This window comes from Parasteatoda tepidariorum, chromosome 10, assembly GCF_043381705.1.
Source record: "Parasteatoda tepidariorum isolate YZ-2023 chromosome 10, CAS_Ptep_4.0, whole genome shotgun sequence".
Taxonomy (NCBI): Eukaryota; Metazoa; Arthropoda; class Arachnida; order Araneae; family Theridiidae; genus Parasteatoda; species Parasteatoda tepidariorum.
In genome coordinates this window covers 48046052-48068016 of record NC_092213.1, presented here as the reverse complement: position 1 = coordinate 48068016, position 21965 = coordinate 48046052, and the positions used below count along the sequence as shown (strand labels likewise).

At 27.5% G+C, this 21965-nt stretch overlaps 1 protein-coding gene across 1 annotated transcript in view; it reads right to left on the bottom strand.

Annotated features, from left to right (window-relative positions):
* LOC107447938 (nose resistant to fluoxetine protein 6) overlaps nucleotides 1-21965 on the bottom strand; it is a 33875-nt gene that overhangs the window by 8081 nt on the left and 3829 nt on the right. Inside the window, exons 2-10 of the mRNA XM_071186955.1 lie at nucleotides 20570-20799; nucleotides 18665-18779; nucleotides 16854-16941; nucleotides 13092-13189; nucleotides 11220-11390; nucleotides 9886-9979; nucleotides 9201-9293; nucleotides 5301-5469; nucleotides 2692-2771 (exon numbers count right to left, since the gene is read on the bottom strand). Of these exons, the coding sequence (XP_071043056.1) occupies nucleotides 2692-2771; nucleotides 5301-5469; nucleotides 9201-9293; nucleotides 9886-9979; nucleotides 11220-11390; nucleotides 13092-13189; nucleotides 16854-16941; nucleotides 18665-18779; nucleotides 20570-20799 (1138 nt within the window). The remainder of the gene's footprint in view (nucleotides 1-2691; nucleotides 2772-5300; nucleotides 5470-9200; nucleotides 9294-9885; nucleotides 9980-11219; nucleotides 11391-13091; nucleotides 13190-16853; nucleotides 16942-18664; nucleotides 18780-20569; nucleotides 20800-21965) is intronic.

Below are 21965 nucleotides of genomic sequence, written 5' to 3'. Positions count from 1 at the left end.
ATTATTAATAATAACCAATAAAGTTTGGTCAATGTGATTAAACGGCTTATGATTTGGGACATTTGGTATGCCTCTTTGTATATGTATTACTGCTGAAGTGATAGATCCGGTTATTATTAATAATAACCGGTCAAAATCAATAATAACCGCTTCTTTAAGTCAAAGTGAGAGATAAAAAGGGGAGATTTCCTCATCGTGTTCTGTGGCAGAATAATCGCCAAGTCTTGGTAACTTTCGGGAAGCGGCCCGCGAGAAACTTATAAAAAACATGACAGAAAGGGACCAATTCGAAAGCCAGGGAAAACATCGACGTGGTTTTTTTTTTTAAAGGAAAATTTCAGTATAAAATCATTTTGACTCCTTGGCGATTGTTGTCGTCGTGGCAGATCACGATACGGAAACATCCCAAATAAAAAAGCGAAAGTATGACATAGACAAAACATCATTGTTTATTAATAATAATAACCGGTTCATGTGATAAATTCGCTTAAATTATTCACTTTAACCGGATTATTGGGTTATTATTAATATTGACCCGTTAGTATTAACAATAACCGACTATTTACATGGATTGTTACACAATATAGCTTATAGCTTATAATATAGCTTATTACAATAATTACAGTAATTTTTATATAATCGTGATGGAATTCAATAAAGCTTATTACAATAATTTTTATATTATCGTGATGGAATTCGAAGTAAATATAATTGCATAATTTAATGAATTTGGCTTTTTCATAGATAAAACATTGGGAATAAGATAAATTGTGTTAGTTTTCCTAATTTTCAAAATATAAAAATATATTTACTTGGAACTAGTTACGTATATTATCCTTGATAAATTATAGGTATAGTTTACAATTAAAGCTATGTAAAGTAACACCCAATTGAAGCAATCATTTTTATACATTTTCAGAAATTCCATCAACTATTACGGATTCTCCGTAGTCACAATTTTTTTTTCAATTGAAGTCAACTAAGGTAGAAATTTTTGAAACAAGCAGATAGTTTTTAAAAAAAAATTATTGAAAGTTATAAACTTAAGCATTCTGTATGATCTGTTTAAATTACTTGTCCTTAGTGATAGGCACGACTTTTTTAATTCCAAAATATTGAATATAAGAACAATTCCTTTGCCAAAAAAAAAATTCTGAAACTACGGTGAATCCGTTGCAGTATGCATTTTTTATTTAAATTAATTTAAATTATTCATAATTTAATTAAATTATGTAAGCCCGGTCTGAAACACTTAAAACTTGTGTAAATGTAACCTTTATAAAAACAAATTATGCTTCGAAAATTTTTAACCTGTTTTTTAGCGGTTCATAATTTTTTTTTTAATTTATAAAATTGAAATTTAATTTTTTCAGTCATTTGTAAGATTAAAACTTATTACAGAAATATTTGGAATATATTGGATGACCCAAAAAATGGCCTGAAATTTTTAAAAAAAATTAAAGAAAGAGAAATAAAGTTAATGAAAGAAAACCTGTTTATTTTCATTAAATTTAAAAAAATCAATGAAAGAAAAACAGTTGGAAAGAAAAAAGTGACGACAGTCAGATGCATACTGTTTTCAATACCGGACAACTCATTCTCACCAAGTTTGACAAATTGTTAAATTTCATTACATTGTTAGAAATTTCTCCGAAAAAATGGTTAAATAACTATTTATTAAATGGTTATTTTACCGTATTTAATCAAAACAGTCAAGTAACCATAAATAAAATGGTAATCACACTGTCAAGTTGGAGAAAAACTGTTTATTAACTGCTTTCACCTAATACGGTTAAACAACCAGAATTTTATCGCACCAACTAGAACCACCAAATGAAGCTACTTAGTTCGTCGCAACTACGGACATATCATAGCCGCGAGAGCTTATGCGTCAATCTTATAACAGGCAGAACTGGAGTTCGAGTCCTAGTATTGACACCACAATATTTCCTCCATTCCCTTCAACACATGAAGAATTTCCAGTGTCCGGCACTCTCCAATGCCCATTACCTTACGAAGAGCCGAGCTCCCATGTCCAATTAAATAATAATTATTTTTTTACATTTTTGAAAAATGCTAGAAGTAAATGGTTTAAAAACTGTATATCTTTGTATCCGTGGTTTTATAACCGTACTTTTTGTAAATGGTTTCAAAACCATAATGGAAACAAAATATTCTTTACTTTAAACTTTACGGTTAATCGGATGGACAGATAGCTGCCAGTTATTTTACCATAATTTTAGATAGGAAATTTTAACAGTGTAATAGATGGTGCTGATGACTAGGTAAATTATAAATAATGTCTTCTGCTGTTAATTAATAAATTTCAACTGAAATATATACAAGAGCGATGATTAATACTGTCTTCCCACTGGGCAGTATAGATGTTTTAAATAGTGGTCGTTTGAAAAGATTATTTAATACGATTCCTAATCAGCAGCGCTCTCAGTTGAGGGAGCTAATTTCGAAATATGGTGAGAATAAATCTCTAGTTTCCTAAACAGAATGCAGCTAACCAAACATTGTTATCTACTTTCCTTTTTTTAATTGATTACTCCAATCATTAGTTACTTTTTGGAACACTCATAATTATCCATAATTTTTTTTCATTGCTTTACATGTTTTCTTATTTTTATATATTCATTAAAAATGTCATGCAGATCCCTAATATTGCTTACAAAATTGTCTTACCTAAATAAAGGAATCAGAATAAGCGGAGCAATAAAATACAAATGTAAATCAGCGGCAATGTACCAAGTGTGTAAAAGGCACTAAAAACAAAAACAAAACGTTAATAAAATTATAAAGCAAATATATAAAAAAATCAGAGCAAACAAAGGAGAAACGTAACATTTAATCTATCGTGACATTCAAGCTATAATTTCTACGATTGTTTAAGGAAAAATCTTTCGAGTTTTAATATCTTTCTTTATCTTTTGTGCAATTTTTTAAATATATATATATTATTATTATTATTATTACTATTATTTTATGTATGATCAAAGAATTATTGAAATAGTATAATTTTGATGCATTATTAATTGAATCTCTTTAAAAAATTGTAGCCACAAAATATTCTTTTACCTTTTATCAGCTCACGAATTTTATTTTTGTATGTGATATAAATAATATAAAATGTAAATTGGTGTAAAAATTATTACTCGTGATTTAAATAAAATTTATTTAATGTATCATAATAGTCGTCAACTAAGTCAGAGTGGTTTCAATCCTTGAAACTTTATTTTCTCTGCAGGATACCTTGAAAATAAAGTTAATGCTTTGTTAACAAGTGAAGGTTATAATAACAAAGTAAAACATTTTCTTCCTCATATTCTTCTTTAAACATCCCGAGTGCTTATTCATCAGCGATTAAAATATGATTATAAAAAAAAAATGAAAATATTAATTTTGGAAGATTAAATATTTAGATTTCTACCCCAATGGTATTTCTCTATTTCTTATAGCTGTTAGTAATCCAATATCACATAGAAAAGCCGCTAAAAGCATGATGTTAGCAACCGTTAAAAGCAAATTTATAACTCAGCAGGTTGAGAGATTTAAAAAATTAAGAGAGAGAGGAAATACAGAAATTCTAAGATTATATTCTTAGAAAAGAGCTTTCCTTTTTCGTGTCCCTGTTTTTAAACAATACTTTACCCCTAGAGCTGAGCGATGTATCAGTACCTCGTTAAATGTAATTTTTATCTGTATTTATTTATTTATTTTTTGAACATCGAGGTAACCGTATTTCGAAATGTATTCTTAATATATGACATAAATACCGTATTTTACAAAAACTATTATATGTACAATTACTTTCTATAACAATAATTGTAGAAGAGCACTATTTAATAAGAATTATAAGCAAAAATATCACTGTAAAAAAGTCGAAATTGAGCAAAAATGCATCAAACTAGCAACAAAAGAAGCAATAGTCCAATCTGGATTCCCCATGTATTCAAAATTGAAACTCCGTATAGTAATTTTTGAGTAAAATACATAATCTCAAAAGTGATGAGGAGGAAGAAATCTGTGAGAGAGATGACCTAGTGGAGCTAGTAGGAAGATTTAACCACCATACTTGTGTACCCCAAGCTTTATATAGTTATTAGAAAGTTTTATATAGTGATCTGCACAATGACAAGTCATGACATGCTAATTTCCAATCACAATTTTAAAAAATACAGCAATTTAGAGAAAATGGTCCCAAGATCGTAATTTTAATTTCATTTTTTGTCTCTTCGGCTATAAATACAAAAACTTTCTGGAGAAAATGAAGTATATGTCATGATGCGCATTCGCGGGGTGATCACTATATAAAGCTTTCTAACTCTCCCTGGATTGATAGGTTAGAGCGTTTTGCTACGATCCCAGAAGTCATTTGTTCTAAACCCGCAGGCAGGCAACGAATATCCCACACATTTTTCCTATCCACATCGCTTTTGAGACTATGTATTCTGCTTAAAAATGATCATATGCTGTTTCAAATTTGAATAAGCGAGGTTTTATATTCGATTATTACTTGTTTTGGTGCTATTTTGATACATTTTTGCTCAATTTTAAGAAAAAGTTTTGACAGTGATATTTTTGTTTATAATTCTTTTTAAATAATATTTTTCAACAATTATAGAAAATTATTGTAAATGTAATATTACAAAACCCTAAACTTTATATTGTGATGAATATTCAATTAAATGTTTTATAAAATAAAGCAAATCGTGTTCTAAAATTGCTTTTCCCTTAATAATTTAAATACTGTTTTTCAAATAATTATTTTTGCATATATCGATATGCAACTTTGTTCGTATATTATACGTGATGTATTAAAGCATTTTAGAAAATACATTAAATGGAGCATTTTTTTTAAAAAAAAATTCTTAAGCTTTGTGTTATTTTTTCCATGTTACAATCTAACTAAAAATAAATTCATCATAGGGTCATTAGGGCAGAGAGGAAACAATTGTTCTTGTTTCTAGTGACGCCACCTATGGCCAAGAATTTGATTTCCGCCACACCCGTTTGTAGGGCGGACCCATTCATACATTCATTCATTCGTCCACAGGTCGTAATTTTGACCTGAACCAAATAAAGATAAATCTAAAATTCAGTGCCCCCAGAGGTATTGATTTGTTATGGGAACACAGAGGACTTTGTGACCGGCAAGATTTAACGTGAACCAGTCACTATTTACTGCATGCGGAGTCTACGGCTTGCTGGATTCGAACTCCCGTTCTCACAAATGTGAGTCCAGTGCCCTGTCAACCAGACTATCCCGATCAAAATAAATTCGTTAGACTTACCATATCCTCAAAATGCGTCCAAGTATTTATTGGTATAATAAGAGCTTGCCACCAATATTTTTCACAATTCCCAACTTGCTTTCCAATAACATCTTCCCAAAGTGGTCCCGAGCCTAACAGTGGCAATAGAAACATGACTAGTAAAGCTCCAGCTACTGGTGGAGTTAATCTTAAAATATATATAAAAACATTTACATGAGAAAAGCATGCAAAAGTCACATATTTTACATTTTTTATAAAAAAAAAAGTGCATGTAGTACTAAATTCTTTAAAAAAGTTGATATATGACAATTAGTAATGTAAAAAGTCTATAAAATCTTTAGATTATTTTTTTTAAAACTGCAAAAAAAATTCGTGCGAAAATATTTTTTGTTTTAGAATTGTACATTGAAATGTTAAACTTTTTAGACTACTGTTTATTGATTCAAAAATGTCGCATTAGCTCTGTGTGTTGAAAATGGGATACCGTTGTCCCTTATATCTATATTTTTTTGACGCTCGAAATACAAGCGAAAGTATATTTTTGGAATTTTTTAATTGTAAAAAAACAATCTAACAGCTATTAAAAAAATTTGTTAGATTTTCGGAATCACATTTGTACTAAAATATAAAACCCAAAAAAAGTAGTTTGAATTTTTTTCCTTATTCCATTGAAAAGGTTTATCAATAACTTATTTTGTAAATTAAAGAAATTTTAATGATGATTAATTGTTTCTCTTACATCTAAATAACTGCAAAAAATTACAAATTATTCAAAATTATTGTTTGAACGAGAGTCAAGTTTGGAAGATTTTACCTTTGTCGCAGAAAAGTTTCATCCTACATTTCATAAACATTAATTATTAAAATGCTAAATATAATATTTTCCACTTATTTTGACCTAAATTAATACAAAATAAGGAGAAATTGTTTAATAAAAATTCTGCGACAAAGGTTTTAGATTTTGTAAAATTATGGTTAATAAAGTTTAATACAAGATTAAAAAAAATTATAGTACTTTTTTATTTTCAATCACTTATTTAAGTCGAAGCTGATTCTTAAAGTTGCATAAAAATCTCCGTCCTATACATTTTTCTTTATTTTGTCAGAAAGCTATCAGGTAGAGCTTTTTCATTTTGGTAAATTTTTTCGTGTATATAAATAACATTTTAAAAGTATTCTTGCTTTGTTTTTTGCAATCTAAATGTTAACTTTTGCATTAAAACTTGTTTAGTTATAAAACAAAACAAAAACAAAGTAATTAGCATAAAATGAACAAAATTGAGTTATGTTTTTTTCATCACTCTGTTTTTCAACTAGATTTAAAATGAGCTTACTTATTTTTATATTTTTGATGTGATATTTTTTGACTACTTCCAAAGGTTTTGAATAAATTTTTAAGATTTTAAATACTCATTCAAACTTTAAGTTCTTACTCATATTTTAATTAATAAAAAAAGATATAAAAATTAAAAGATATATATATTTCTTTCTCTAATCAATTAGTTCTAAAAACGAAGAAGCATAGCAAAATTTTAATATTCCAATATTTTGATTAATAATAAATAATAAGCACCAGCAAATTATTTGCATTTTAGAACACTTACTGCAACAAAAAATATTATTTTAATGGAAAAAATTCTCTCTTAAGTTTCTATACTATAACCAAGATTAACTTATTTTACATTATCTTACCTATATTAATAATATCTATTTTGTTATAACTCATTTTTAAAACACATTATCTATACAATAATTTAAGTCGATCTAAATAACAGCTTAATTCAGTTTATAGACCTGCAAAATAGCTTATTTTATCATTATAACTAGACAAAATGTTATTTTATTATTTTTATCTCCATACCGATTAAAAAAAACATAGTTCAAACTCGAAGAATATGGTAAGAATACCGTGTTTTTAACTTTAAAAGAACACCACAAAACTGGACCGAAAAGCTTTGGTCATGATTTTAATAAAATAAGCAATAAAATATGGTTTTATAAAATGTGATAAAAATTGGTAATTTTATCTTAATACCCCAGAGCATGGCATAAAAACCATTTATTCGGTTAATTTAATTTTTCAGATCTGTATCTTTTACTAAATGAGTAGAAATAAAAACTAATTTTAAAAACCAGAATTCCCGGTAAGTCGTTACCATATGAACGGAAAAATTAGCAAATGAACAGAATATTTATCTCCGTGTAGAAATAAATATCACTTTACTCACAGTTCGGAAAAATAACGATATCTTTGTGGTTTTAGACAAAGAAATATTTTTGTGAAGCTATTACAAAGATTGGATTATGTTCGGTTGTAACCTTCATCTATTTCTACCAACATTATGAAATGGAATTTATCTGGGAAATACGGTACTTTTTACCTTCATTGGCCCCTTCAACGCTATAAAAAATAGCGTCCTTTAGGTCAAACATTATCCCCCTGTAACCTAATATTGGAGTTAATTTATGGTTGTATGATTTTCTAGGGATTGACTATGATAGATTCTGACCTAGAATAAAAATTGTAACACTACGTGTATAGAACTTTCGAAATGAAGTTAGTAATCCATTAAATTAAATACCAACTATTCAGTGAATGATGAATGTATGTGAACGCTAAATTTAAAACAGTTGGGTTTTAAATAAAGTGACTCGTATATAATAATTTAATATTTTAAATTGCAAACTACTTTTTAAATAAAATATTGGATTTTTGTGGATTAAATGAGTGTATATGACCACTGAATTTAAAACAGTTGGATTTCAAATAAAGTGACTCGTATCGAATAATTTAAAATTTTAAATTGCAAACTACTTTTTAAATAAAATATTGGATTTTTGTGGATTAAATTAGTGTATATGACCACTGAATTTAAAACAGTTGGATTTCAAATAAAGTGACTCGTATCGAATAATTTAATATTTTAAATTGCAAACTACTTTTTAAATAAAATAGTGGATTTTTGTAGGTTAAATGAATGTATATGAACGTTAAATTTGAAACAATGTTGTTTTAAATAAAGTGACTCGTATAAAATAATTTAATATTTTAAATTGCAAACTACATTTTTAAAAAAAACATTGGATTTGCGTGGATTAAATGAATGTATATGAACGCTGAATTTAAGACAGTTAGATTTAAAATAAAGTAACTCGTATAAAATAATTTCATATTTTAAATTGCAAACTACTTTTTAAATAAAATATTGGATTTTTGTAGATTGAATGTTTCAATTTTATATGTCATTTATTTTCTAAATTCTAAGTTTTCTTTTTAATTTAATCCATATAATATAATTATAATAATTATTTATTATTTTATTTATAATCATTGTTACAGCAAAGATGTAGTGGCTTTTTGTGTAAAAAATAATATAAATCCAATTACAAAAACTGTGATTGGAATTCAATGTAAGCAAAATTGGGTTTTAGGAAATCAATTGAAAATTGCATTTGTTGGCTAAACATACATGAATAAATAAATTAATATTATCTGTTGCACTGTGGAGTTACCGCAAAATCTCATCACACCTGTTTCTTATTTCCTTTTTTATTTTCTTGTTCAAACTTGTTTCTCTTTCCCTATTGTTTTGCGTGTGTTTTACTCTTCACTTTCTCTACCGTCATTTTGTGTTTAGACACAGAGGAAGATTTTTGTTTATAGCACCGAAACTATAGTATGCTCATTCATGTTCTTTCATTAGTGCTTTATTCACGCTGTTTTTTGCTTTAGTCTAAAGTATACATTTAAAACACAGCACTACATTTAAATTAATCACATTTCCAATATAAATGGAATGTGTGTATGCATGTATATATGATGTATTTTAAATGTAATTTTTGTGATATGATTGATAGCAAATTATACAATTTTACCCAATATTCAGCTTTTTATAATCAAATGCTTAACACACTTACCTCCAAATTCTATGAAGATAATACCTCATAAAATTTAACCGACCATTTTTACTCTCCAATGTCTTTAGATTTGAATGGGACACCAAAAATGCTCTGAAATTCATAAGATTCAAATTAATTGGTGGGTTATTTCAACGTTTTTTTACAGAAACTTTTAAACATCAAACACATTTTTTATTGTGTGCAGTTTCTGAGTAATATATTAGTTCTGTAATATTCCCTTACTTGACTTTTGTAACTTTTATCCTTATTTCAAATAAAAAATACAGATCTTGATTTTTCAACATTATATGTAGCAAATTAAACATATTTTCTTTAACTCAATCGCATATTTTGTCTTTGAATTTTTTTTGAAAAGTGTTGAAAATATATTAAATAATGTTTAAAAAATATCCTTAAAAGTAAAAGAATAAACACAAAACGGATAGTCATTTCGATGCTAAGAGGTGCTAGTTTTTAGTATCGAAACTGCTGTCTGCATTTCTAATTAGTTAAATTGTATATATTACATTAATTTCATGATATTTTCTGATATATTATTCAATACTATCTTAAATTCAAAATATAATTCATTCTAATTGAAATCTTACAGCTTTATCAACGAAGTGCTATTTGATGTATTTATTAAACAATTGCTTAATTACAATAATTTAAATTATAATAATGTTATAAACACTGTACTTACCCAAGGACAAAAAATGTATCCACAATAACCCATGCATTGATTATTGTACCAAAAGTTACTTCATTCAGAGCATCCTGTGCATTTTTCATACGGGCTTAAAAATAGTTAATATATTATCAGTCAAAAATAACTGGAAAAAATTCAAATATTTTGATTTTTCAAAATTTATTAACGTATTAAGTGTATAAAAGTATTTTAGATCAAATTTTTTTCACATGATAACTGATTGGTTCATTGCAAGAAAGTTAGAAAGAAGGAAAAAAGGTGGTTTAACTGTATATACTTTAACTGTTTCAAAACCATAAGTTTTAACAGTTTCAGGAACAATAAGGTATAAAGATTTTTCGTAAACGCAACTTTTAATATATAATTTCAGAATTCTTGTTAAAAAGCACTTAAATAGCTACCCTAATTAGGGGTTACACATCAATAGAAACTTATATCAAAGTTTATGGAATCATTAATGTGGAAGGCGTTAGGAGAAACATTAAAATTATTAGTTTAATCTTGTGATAAAAATAGGAAGTGTCTGTCTGTAGGAGTTCTTTCTAAAATCTATACCTTTTCTTCAGCCCAAACGGGTTTTCTTATTTTCATATATATATTNATATATCATAATAAATAAAAGCACGAAGAAAATTAAGAAAAACAATAAGTTTTATTTATTGCGCATAAGCAGCAGGAAAAATGGAACTCATGAAATAAGTTCAAAATGTAGAGAAAACAAGGAAAAAATTACAGAACAATGAAAAAATAAAAATAACGAAAAACCGGAAAAAAATTGACAAAAAATTTTAAAAAAACAGGAAAATGAAAGATATAATCTTTTCATCAGCTCACACGATTATATATGTAAAAAAGAGTGCCTCCTAATATTGCATCAATATAACCAAAGCAAAATATAACAATACAATAGTATGAGAAGCACTCAAAAAATTACAACAAATAACTGCTGTAGTTTCACATAGATCTTATTTTCCTAGTTAAAGAGCAGATTATCTACATTGTTTAATTACCACGATAATTTGAGAAATGAAACAATTTTTTGGCACTTTAACGAATCACTGCGCATTAATATGCGCATTAGCTTGACAATCTTCGGAATAACCAATTTCTACATTGTAGCAGTAACATAGGCAATTTTTCCGATGTGATTAACTGTAAAATTTGGATAAAACCATTGAAACTACATTCATAGTAATATCTGCTATAAAACGCATTTAATATTTTACTGTTGAGTATTTTACATTATGTTAGCATTTTGAAATATCATTTATGTGTAATATTTATGCAGTTATATTTAGAAAAAGTTACTTGGAATTTTGTATACTTACAAAAAGCTTGCTTGTGGCTGAATCCATAGGTATGTACCAATACCACCCATACCATCGATAAAACTCTCATTCCATTCAAAACTCCAAAATTTTCTTTTGAGTGGCTAATTTTGAACAATTTCTCCAAATTTTTGTTGGCAGAAAAGCTTTTTAAACTATCACCAATCTTGCCTACAGTTAGAAACGAACCCAAAAGTTAATTTTATGCTCGAATTTCTTACATTATTTTATAAATAGTTTTTAATTTTATTATGCATTCTTTAAGCCTTTTTATTTTGTAAATAATTGAAAATATTATTAATAATAATTTACAAGTTGATTACTGTATACATTTAAAATTTTAATAATAATAGAACACACAATGAAATTGATTTGATGATAATACTTAGTGTACTTATTATTTTAAAAGTAAACTATTAATTTTGACATTTTTGAGTTCAGATTTTAGTTATTTAAAAATGTTAACAAGTTTTAAAATTGTAAAATTTTGTTAACAACTGATTTCCATGCAACAATATAACCATATTCTTTATATCTGTATCTCTATATCATACTTAAATCTGTAACTATATATCTTACTTTTATAATAACTTCTATATCTTTAAATCTCTCGAAGAATATGGAGTAATTTATATATACTCTTCGAAAATTATCTTTGAAATAATCGAAGAATATAACATTTTTAATAGAAATAAAATGTTTAAATAATTAAATTAAATGAATAATAAATGGAAATATAGTAAATAAATTAAATTTGGCAAATGATAAGTTTTATAAGCTTTTAGAGACTTTAAAGTCTCACAATTGCCAATAAAAAGTTTTAAAGTTTAAACTGATTCATTCCATATTTAAGGGACAGAAGAATAAAAACGTTTTGTGTTAATTTTAAATTTTCATCATTTTCAACCTAAACTAAAAACACATAGCAAAAACAGTTTTGAATGTTTTTCAGATTTATGGGCTTAAAGCGTAGAAAATTAATTGCTTCATTTTAATATGGCTTAATAAATATTTTGATATTAAATATGCAGATGGCACCCCAATAGTTTTACATCATAATCATTTGAGTCAATTTTGAAATGTTTTTAGATATTTAAAAGAAATATATAGAAATATAAATGAAAACAAATCAAGACTCGATGACAAGACAAACAAGACCCGAAAATTTAAAAGTTTTGGTACAGTAGTTAATAAATGGAACCTTTTGCGACTTTTTAAAACTATTTCAATATTTTATAAGTTTAAAAGAAACATTTTTGAATTTTGAATAAAAATATTGAGATACAATAATTTATCATTATGTGATAAACATAAAATAAATGATGAACAGATTGTAACAAAATACATGTGGTATTAGTATATAGTACTGCTTGCAAATTTGACATTTTTAAAAATATTTTTCGAAACAATGTGCTGTGTGTTTTTTTTAGTGACGCAATTCAACCTTATGCGTCCACCTTTAAAAATAATATATCAAACTGATAGGCATCATCGAGTTTATTTCCATATTCTAGAATTATGCATTTAGTAGTTCGTAATTTGTTTTTATTTTTTAAGTATATATTGCGGCAGTGACTCAGTTCAGGAATAATTGGAAAAAAACTCAAATTTAATAACATTAAATTTAATAATTATATCGATAAAACAAAAACATGTGGTGTTAATTGTTTTTTTATTCCAGCCTTCGATTCTGTTTTAAGCCTGCCACTAAAGTTACACATTTGCATATTTTTTTCTGGTTGACATTAGCATCCTCTGTTTGTAATGTAAAAAATTGTTATTAAACAAAAGTAAAAATGTAATAGGAGGTTCATTTATTTATTTAAGAGTTCAATCTGAGTTACTATAGTAAAAAATGCGCAAATAACTTACTTGAAGATAAATCTTCCAGTATTTTGCATTCATGCACTTTTCTTGTATCCAAATACGTACCAATTATTACCAGAATTACAAGTAGCGAGATAATGCAGCTAAAAAAATTATAACGAAATTATAACAAATTATTAAAAGTTACCATTTTGTTTGAACTCCAAGGACAAAAACTAAAATATTTATAACTTGCTTTAAAAATCAAAGATGTATCGTTAATGTATATGAAACACAAGATATAAACTTGAAAATTCTATCATTTATCTATGTAAGATTGTTTATGTCATCTTAATAAATACATAATATGTTTATGAAATAGCTGGTCAAATTGTTTCAGGATTCTTTTTTTCTGATATCCTAAAATGTATCACATTAAACAATATGAATAATATTAAATAAGGATCCAAAATACTTTAACATAGTTCTTTAATATAAGATGCAAATACTTCACATAAAGTACTGATTCCTCACTGTACGAAGGCAAGGCAAGAAGACTCTGAAGTTAAAGTTGATAAGGGAATAGATCATTAGACATTGCCAACCTTCATCTATCAAAAGGTACCTCAAGATTGAATCGTAGTTAAAGTTAATAAGCTTGTGGGTCATTAGACATTGCCAACCTTCATCTATCAAAAGGTACCTCAAGATTGAATCGTAGTTAAAATGAATAAGCTTGTGGGGAATAGATCATTAGACATTGCCAACCTTCATCTATCAAAAGGTACCTCAAGATTGAATCGTAGATAAAATTAATAAGCTTGTGGGGAATAGATCATTAGACATTGCCAACCTTCATCTATCAAAAGGTACCTCAAGATTGAATCAAGCTAGCATGTCTTATATACCAGTGAATTGATGTTTAATAATCGTAGTGGTAGTTGCGTCACAAGCTGTCTTTGCGAAGGACTGGAGTTCGATCCTCAGTGGCGGACTTGAAGTACATTCAGTTTCAAAGCGATGGGTGCCAGCTCGTCCAGGAAATAAGGTTGGCTTGTGTGTATTGTAGACCACATTACCACAATCATGATTTCGGACTCCAAATTGTAGTGCCTTAACTTTCAGCCTTATTTAATTCCGTTAGTACGAAACGGGCTGTTTTGGGAACGCTTAGCTTTCACTGTAAGTAAGTTTAAGTCGAGTTGAAGCTCAATAACGTGAAAATTTACTTCAATCTAAATATGGTGCTAAAGCAAACTATTTTTTTGAGCAAATTTGGAGGAATAAATATCGAGCATGATTAAACAAAACAATGGTTTAACTTGCACGAAAACATGGTTCAATTTAATATTTTATAATACATTATATATACATGGTTCAATTTAAGGTTGCAGCCAATTTACACTATATTCCGATTTCGGTATTATGGTTCAACGCTAAGCCAGTTTTCTTACGAGTATTAAGGCATAATCCAAAATTTTACTGACACATGAAAAAGATTATCATATTGTTTTTTTTAAAAAAAAGCTACGAATATCTTTCCATTTAATACAACTACATACTAAACACCTTATTTTGAAATTAAAACGCATGATATGAGATGTAACTTATCCCGAAATTACGGTCTTGGTAGCCTATATTAAGGTTCAAATGTTAAACTGATTTTTATGTGAGTGTCAATTAATAATCTAAAATTATTTTTGCTTTTAAAAAATACAAAGTGTATCATATTTATATTGAAAACAAGAAATATATTTCTACTTTAGGTAAGTGTAGTATATCTATTCAACGTTGAACCATACTATTAAATAAATTTAAGATTAGTAATATATGTATACATATATATTCAACATTGAAGCATACTAATGCGTAGATTTAAGATAAGTAATGTTTATGTTCAAAGTTGAGCGACTCTATTAGGCAAGCTTAATGTCAGTAATGCATATTTTTAACGTTTTGAACCATAATTTTGTGAAAATTTATCCCAATCATAAACATTTTTTAATTTCATATATGTTTCGTTCAAGTTTAACTTCAGCATCATAGACTAGAGTTTAATATAAATTAACTTGTCCAATAATATTGTTAAACGTGCCGTAGTATTAAGGTTGCAACAAACTAGCACAATATTATGGAGATCTTGCTGCAATCTATCACGTTATTTTGAAAATAAAATCACTTCCTTATAAAATCAATTGCTTTTAAGTCTAAATCATTCAGCGTTGTGAAAATTATTCGAGAAAAATTATCTCAGCAGGTTCATTCTTAGATAAAGAGTCCTTCCTTTAAGGAAATCTGACTTTTAAAGTGTGTTAAGTTGTAATCTCTATTGATATTTCTATTAACTGGAAGTGTGATGAGTAAAGAAAAAAATGTTCTCAATTGGTTTTTAATTCTAATGGTTGAAATAACTTACAATCGAAATAACAAAAGAAACTTCAGGCGACTTAAAATAACTGACAGGATAAACTATAATGTTATAAAACTGTTGCAACTTATTAGAAATTAATGAATGTGACTTCGAAAAAAGTTTTGATATTAAATAAAAATAAAAATCAGGATAGACTATAATGTTATAAAACTGTTGCAACTTATTAGAAATTAATGAATGTGACTTCGAAAGAAGTTTTGATATTAAAGAAAAATAAAAATCAGGATAAACTATAATATTATTAAACTGTTGCAACTTATTAGAAATTAATGAATGTGACTTCGAAAAAAGTTTTGATATTAAAGAAAAATAAAAATCAGGATAAGCTATAATGTTATAAAACTGTTGCAACTTATTAGAAATTAATGAATGTGACTTCGAAAAAAGTTTTGATATTAAAGAAAAAGAAAAATCGACCATGGTATCTTTCAAAAAAAATTTCAAATAATATTTTAAATTTTACACAGCTCAAGAAATATTTCCAGCTTAAAAACTTTTTTGATATGGAAAGCATGCTTTATGATAATTTAAAACCGAAATTCAAATTCAAAACTACGCATTAGGATGAAAAATATGAAAATGTGTTGCCATTATCTGTAATCTACAAAATGTATTTCAATTTTTTTGTAAACTGAATAAAATATTTAATTGTCTCATCATTGCTACGATCATTCACCACTTATTCAAATTGCTGATTTACTTAAACACCGATTCTATAATTCAAAAATTCCTCAGTTCACTGATTACTTGATCCGTTTTATTTTTAATTCGTCATTTCCCCCCTTTTATTCATTCATTACTAAATATATTATTAGCTGTTACAGAAAAATTTTTGAAATAAGAAGTACACAATCTTAATGGCCATTTCTAAAATTAACTGAAATTGAAGTATTAAAAAAAGGAAAAAAGGACGTCGTCATGCTAATGGAAAATATTTAATTATTAAATGACCCATGTTATTAAATGATTTTGTTGTTAAAAGACTTATTCATAAAAGTCCGAATTTTCTCTCCCTTTTGATGCTAATAAAAACTAATAAAAATGTCTTATGTAAAAATGTGTATCTAAAATGTACATATTTTTTTAATGTTCTCATTTTTAAAATTTGATTTATATATGAATTTTTATTCTACTTATATGTGAAGCGAAGCTGGTTATAAGCAGTATAAGCGTATGCAGTCTGAACGTAAATCGCAGTATGACGCAAAAAGAAATCTGATCAAGATAAAAATATGCATCAATGAGAAAATAATTTGAATATTCTTGGAAGCTGGAAATATTACAACTTGTTTTACCTTAACATAACAGGCAAAGCTAAAAAAAATAAATTTAACTTTAAAAATTTAACTAATAAAAAATTAATTTAGCTTTAGAAATAAAAAGTAAAAAATTCTTACATAATTGCGACTTGCGTGTTAGTGACTTCATATGGTTTCTTCACTTCACAGCGTAAAACATTTGCGGCCAATGGCATGTCTTTAAGACCTGTTATTAATGAAATAAACAACATTTTTAATGCATATGAATAGTAAATTTCTTTTAGATATTTGCTGAAAATTAATTATAGATTTATGAAAATGTAATTCGTTAAACATATTTTAAAAACTTTTTAAAAGGTACGTTTCAATTAAAATTTTAAAATTACCCAAATTCCAAGATTTAAGAATATTTTATAGTCCGCTCTAATTACAGATAATTAATTTGGCGAATAGTTAATGGTCCGTCAGATTTCTAAAGTTTCGTTGCTCTTTAAAACTGGTTTTTTTAAAACGAAATGTCAATGCAGTTAAGCTCTTCAATTGTTTAAAAACAGCTTAAACTGTAAAATGTTTAAACTAAAGTAATTTCTTTTTCTGATGTAAACTGTGTAACAGATATTTATTCTGTTTGGAATGGTTGGTCATAATATAAGGATATAGACAGGCTTGACAGCACTTGACCAAAACACAGCTAGGTGGTGTTGTGCTACAGTTCAGTAAAAAACATCGCACGCATTGTAAAAAAAAGTTGTCTTAAATTTATCTTAAAATATTATGGAGGAAAAATAAAAATAAGTAGTGTTGATTGACTAATATCTCATCTAATCCGGGAGAATTCATTGACAAGTCTGCGAGCTAATCTCAGTTTGCGTTACATAGTGAATACTTTTAAGACTTGGAAAAATAAATTGAAATATTGGTCGTAATGTCATAATAAATTGGGTGAAAACTACCATGGCCGTCTTCCTTGACCTCCTTTATCGTATAATTTACTGTTGTAGTTGAATTGTACAGCAAAATCTCCGCTGATTTTGTAGAATTGCTTCAGTTTTACTGCTGCCAAATACCCCGATGCTCAGCAGATTCATTCAGCCTTAATTAAACTTTTATCGTATAACTTACTGTAGAAGTTGAATTGCACCGTAAAACCCCCATTGATTTTGTATAGATGTTTTAGTTTTACTGCTTCAAAATATCCCGATTCTCAGCTGATTCATTGAGCCTTAATTTTTTTTCAATGAGAAGCTCTCAAAGCAATAGTTTATTGCAAGATTGTGAAGTTTTCAATGAATATCATGATAAGACTCTGCCTTGTTGCAACGATGAAAAGAACTCCTGGTATTCGAGCGTATGCTCGCTAATTCCTGGTATTCGAGCGTATGCTCGTTAATTCCTGGTATTCAAGCGTATGCTCGTTAATTCCTGGTATTCGAGCGTATGCTCGTTAATTCCTGGTATTCGAGCGTATGCTCCATTAATGCTCCATCAGTGTTGTATATTTTAGCGTTCGATGTTGCTAACATCGAAAGCTAAAATGTACAGCAAAAATATACGATACGAAATAATACGTAATAGGTAATACGATACGCTAAAATAGTACGATGTGATAAAATGTACGATAGAAAATTGTAATGAATTGTAATTTTCTAGCGCGCCATTTGTAAAAACACAATGTGCAAAAATAATAAATCTCTCTAAAAATAATAAATTAGATCTTATACCTTCACTACTTTTTCGTGGTGTTTCTATAATTGATTGATATGCGATTCTCAAATTTTATGGCATAACCTTCCTGCTCTAAACGTTTATGGCAATATTTTCGAGGCACACTGTATGCTTTTTTTGTCATAATTCTAAGATTTCTTTTTAATAAACATTTGTTATTTGTATTGGTTAAATTATTACTTTCATTCTAAATTCCATGTTTTATTATGTATTCTAAAACTTACTTAGGTTGACTATTTCTTGAATATCGTTGACGGAACAACTGGATGGCAAGCATAAACCAAGACGAAGTTTCATCAAGAAAAACATGTTAGCGTTTGAAGAAAAGTCAGTAAGCACCTATTATTGCAGAAATAAAAAAAGCCTATTTAAGATGTATTTTTCATGATTATTAATTCTAAATATTGAAAAATGGAGGATGTAATAGAAAGAAAGGTTTTTAACTACACTTAACAAAAAAGGTAATTTTACCAAATTTTATAAATAAAGTGCATTTAAGCATGTATATTTAAAATTTAAAAAATTAATAAATTTAAAATGGTATAAACAGTAACAGTAATTAAAAAAAAAATATTACCATAAACATTAAAACTATTTCATGGGACATTTGTTACAGACCAAAACTTTTATGAAATTGGAATAAATAAAAATAGTTACTGTGCAGAAAAACATTATTATTTAAGGAAAAAGAAAATCGATTTAAGTAATAATCTAAGTAATCAGTGCTTTTTTCTAGCGGAAACTGTAAAAGAGAGTTTCACTGCAAAAATAAAAACTTTTTCTCAAAATTCAGCAAATATTTGTCAAAATAGTTCCAAAACAATTAGTTGTCGGATTTTAAATCTCTCTAGACTAGAAATTGCATGGGTATTCAAAACTGAAGCAATATGTAATCATTTTAATCAAAATGCATGTGGAGAGCGAAATGTGTAAATAGTTGTTCATTGGCTGCTGTCAGCAAGTTTCAAATCAGGACCTTTTGGGTTCATATAAGAATGCTCTAACCACCATAGTTGTACACTTCAGTCCAGGGAGAGTTAGGAAGCTTTGCACAAAAGCAGCCGGAATGACACAACATGGCATAGTAATTTTCAATTTCAATAGTACAAAGAGTTCCAATATGGAAAAAATGGTCCCAATAGTTTAGATGGGAAATCAGAAATTATAATTTCACTATTTTCTTTTTCGTGAAATGTATTTCATAATGCGTCATTACGGGGACCATTTCATAAAGCTTCCTAATTCTCCCTGAACTGTGGTGTTCAACTATGGTAGTTAGGGGGGTGGGACTTGGGGTATGGGTAAAACCCGAGGGGACTTGGTTCAAATCCTGCCGGCAGCCAATGAGCATCACTATCACACATTTCTTCTTCCTTATGCATTTTGCTAAGAAATGAGTATTCAGTTCAATCAATTCTGGTTTAATTTTGAATGCATGAGATTTTCAAATTCAACCATTATTTTTTCTCGGTTATTTTTACTCAGTTTTAAAGGAACTGTTTTTTACCGTTTACATTTACTTAACACAAACGAATTGAATTTCATGTAATTTAAACTTTTAAGTTTTGTAAATCCTCTTTTATTAAATAAATCGTGTGTTATTAAATAAATAGGCTTTCATAAGATGTATTTATTATTATTTTGGTTACAAAAAAAAATTATGAATTATAATTATAATAATTTAAGTGCCAGCAAGTAGTTTTAACAAATTTCTATGCTCATTCGGACAACAAATAAAACATAATTGAGAAGCATCTTTTATTACTCTCTCGATTGTTTTCAAGAGTGGAATCCATAGCAATCAAAATTTTATCCCATTTGCTGACTCGCTAGAGCACTCAAATCTTTACAGGGTATCCATTTCCTATTAAAGTTTCAGCCAATTTCTGCCCATTTCTAGCAGAATTTCATTCAGTTCTCTACAAAAGGAAACTAACAAACTCAAAATTAAAAAAAATAATAATAAAATGGGCTAGAGCCTTTAAAAGTGTCAAAAATGAAATTAAAAGTTTTACTTTACTTTACTTGTAAAGTGTAAATTTTTAGAATATTTTATTATATTTGTTAGTCTTATGCAGTCTTCTTTTTTTAGTCTTACTTGTTAAGAATATTTAAAGGCTGTAACTTACAGAATCTCGTTGACTGAAGTGCGAGAAGTTTAAAACAACAGTTTGGAATTGTACTCGATGAGGCATAGGTGGCAAAAGAGGAGATGCTTCTAAAACACAATATTGACCGCTGAATTGAGTCCGGTTCTTATTGTCCAGTTTAGTTATGTCCAAACATTGGTCATAATCTCCGAAGTCACTTAATGTACCATCTAGTATACCAGAAGGAATTTTGGCACTTGCATCCAACACTAGAAATTAAACACAATCTTCTTTTATAATGTTTTACAGGACTTTAGATGAAGTATCCAACACTAGAAATTAAACACAATCTTCTTTTATAATGTTTTACAGGACTTTAGATGAAGTATATAGACGAAAAAGAAACGAATAGAGAAATTCAGATATGCAATAAACAGTAATATTTTTACCTAATTTCATATTACATGAGTAATTTATTAAAGCCCTAATATTGATGAAGCTCCTCTTTGTTTTGCATTTATGGGTATTTTTTTTTCTTTTAAAAGTAATTTTCTAAATTTTTAGGACTTTTTTTTTAAAAAAAATTTACAAATTAGAGACATTTTTCGCATTGTTGAGCATATTTTAAGTTTTCGGGGTATTCTTTTTTTTCCATTTCCAGAAAATCTATAGAACCGTGGCTCCCAAAATGTGTTCCGCGGAACCATAGGGTTCAGTGGGATAGTCATTGTGGTTCAAAGGCTTAGAACTTTCTTTAACCAGAAGAGATTTTCGAAAACTTGATTATATTTAAATCTTATTAATATTTCCTTATTTATTTAACACTAGAAAGACTGAAACTTAGTATATACCTATATTGCCCAAAAGCAGTCCAAATGACAGGATTGTAAAAAAATAAATAATGTATAAAGAAATTTGTTCAAAATAAATTTTTAATATTTTTTATACTATTCATAGTTATATAACAAGTTACTAGTAAATATTAGCAATTTAAAAATTATATGCTGTACAAAATTCTTAGAAATTCTGTCATTATTTCATCATTGTTTTTCGAATTGAAATTCAAAGCAGTCAAAATTACATCCTTAGGCAATCTAGTGTTAATATTATTTCGGTTGATTTTTTGAAATTATAAAAGTAAAGTGCAAAAGAAATAAAATTTCAAAATTCAAAGGATTCATTTTAGCGAAAACCATAATTCTGCTTCATTATTAGCATTTGAAAGCACCAAAAACTAAGTCAGTACTAGACAAGATGCTGTCCCGGATCTACGAATTCAACTATCTGACATAAAATCTTATTTTAAAAGTATCACTGATAACAATAAGTAAATTGCCTTCACATTGAATCTTTTCAAAATAATTTATAATCTTTCTTTGGTTAATATGCTCGAAATTGAAAATGAACTTAAGGCCCTTTCTACGCTGAAAGACAA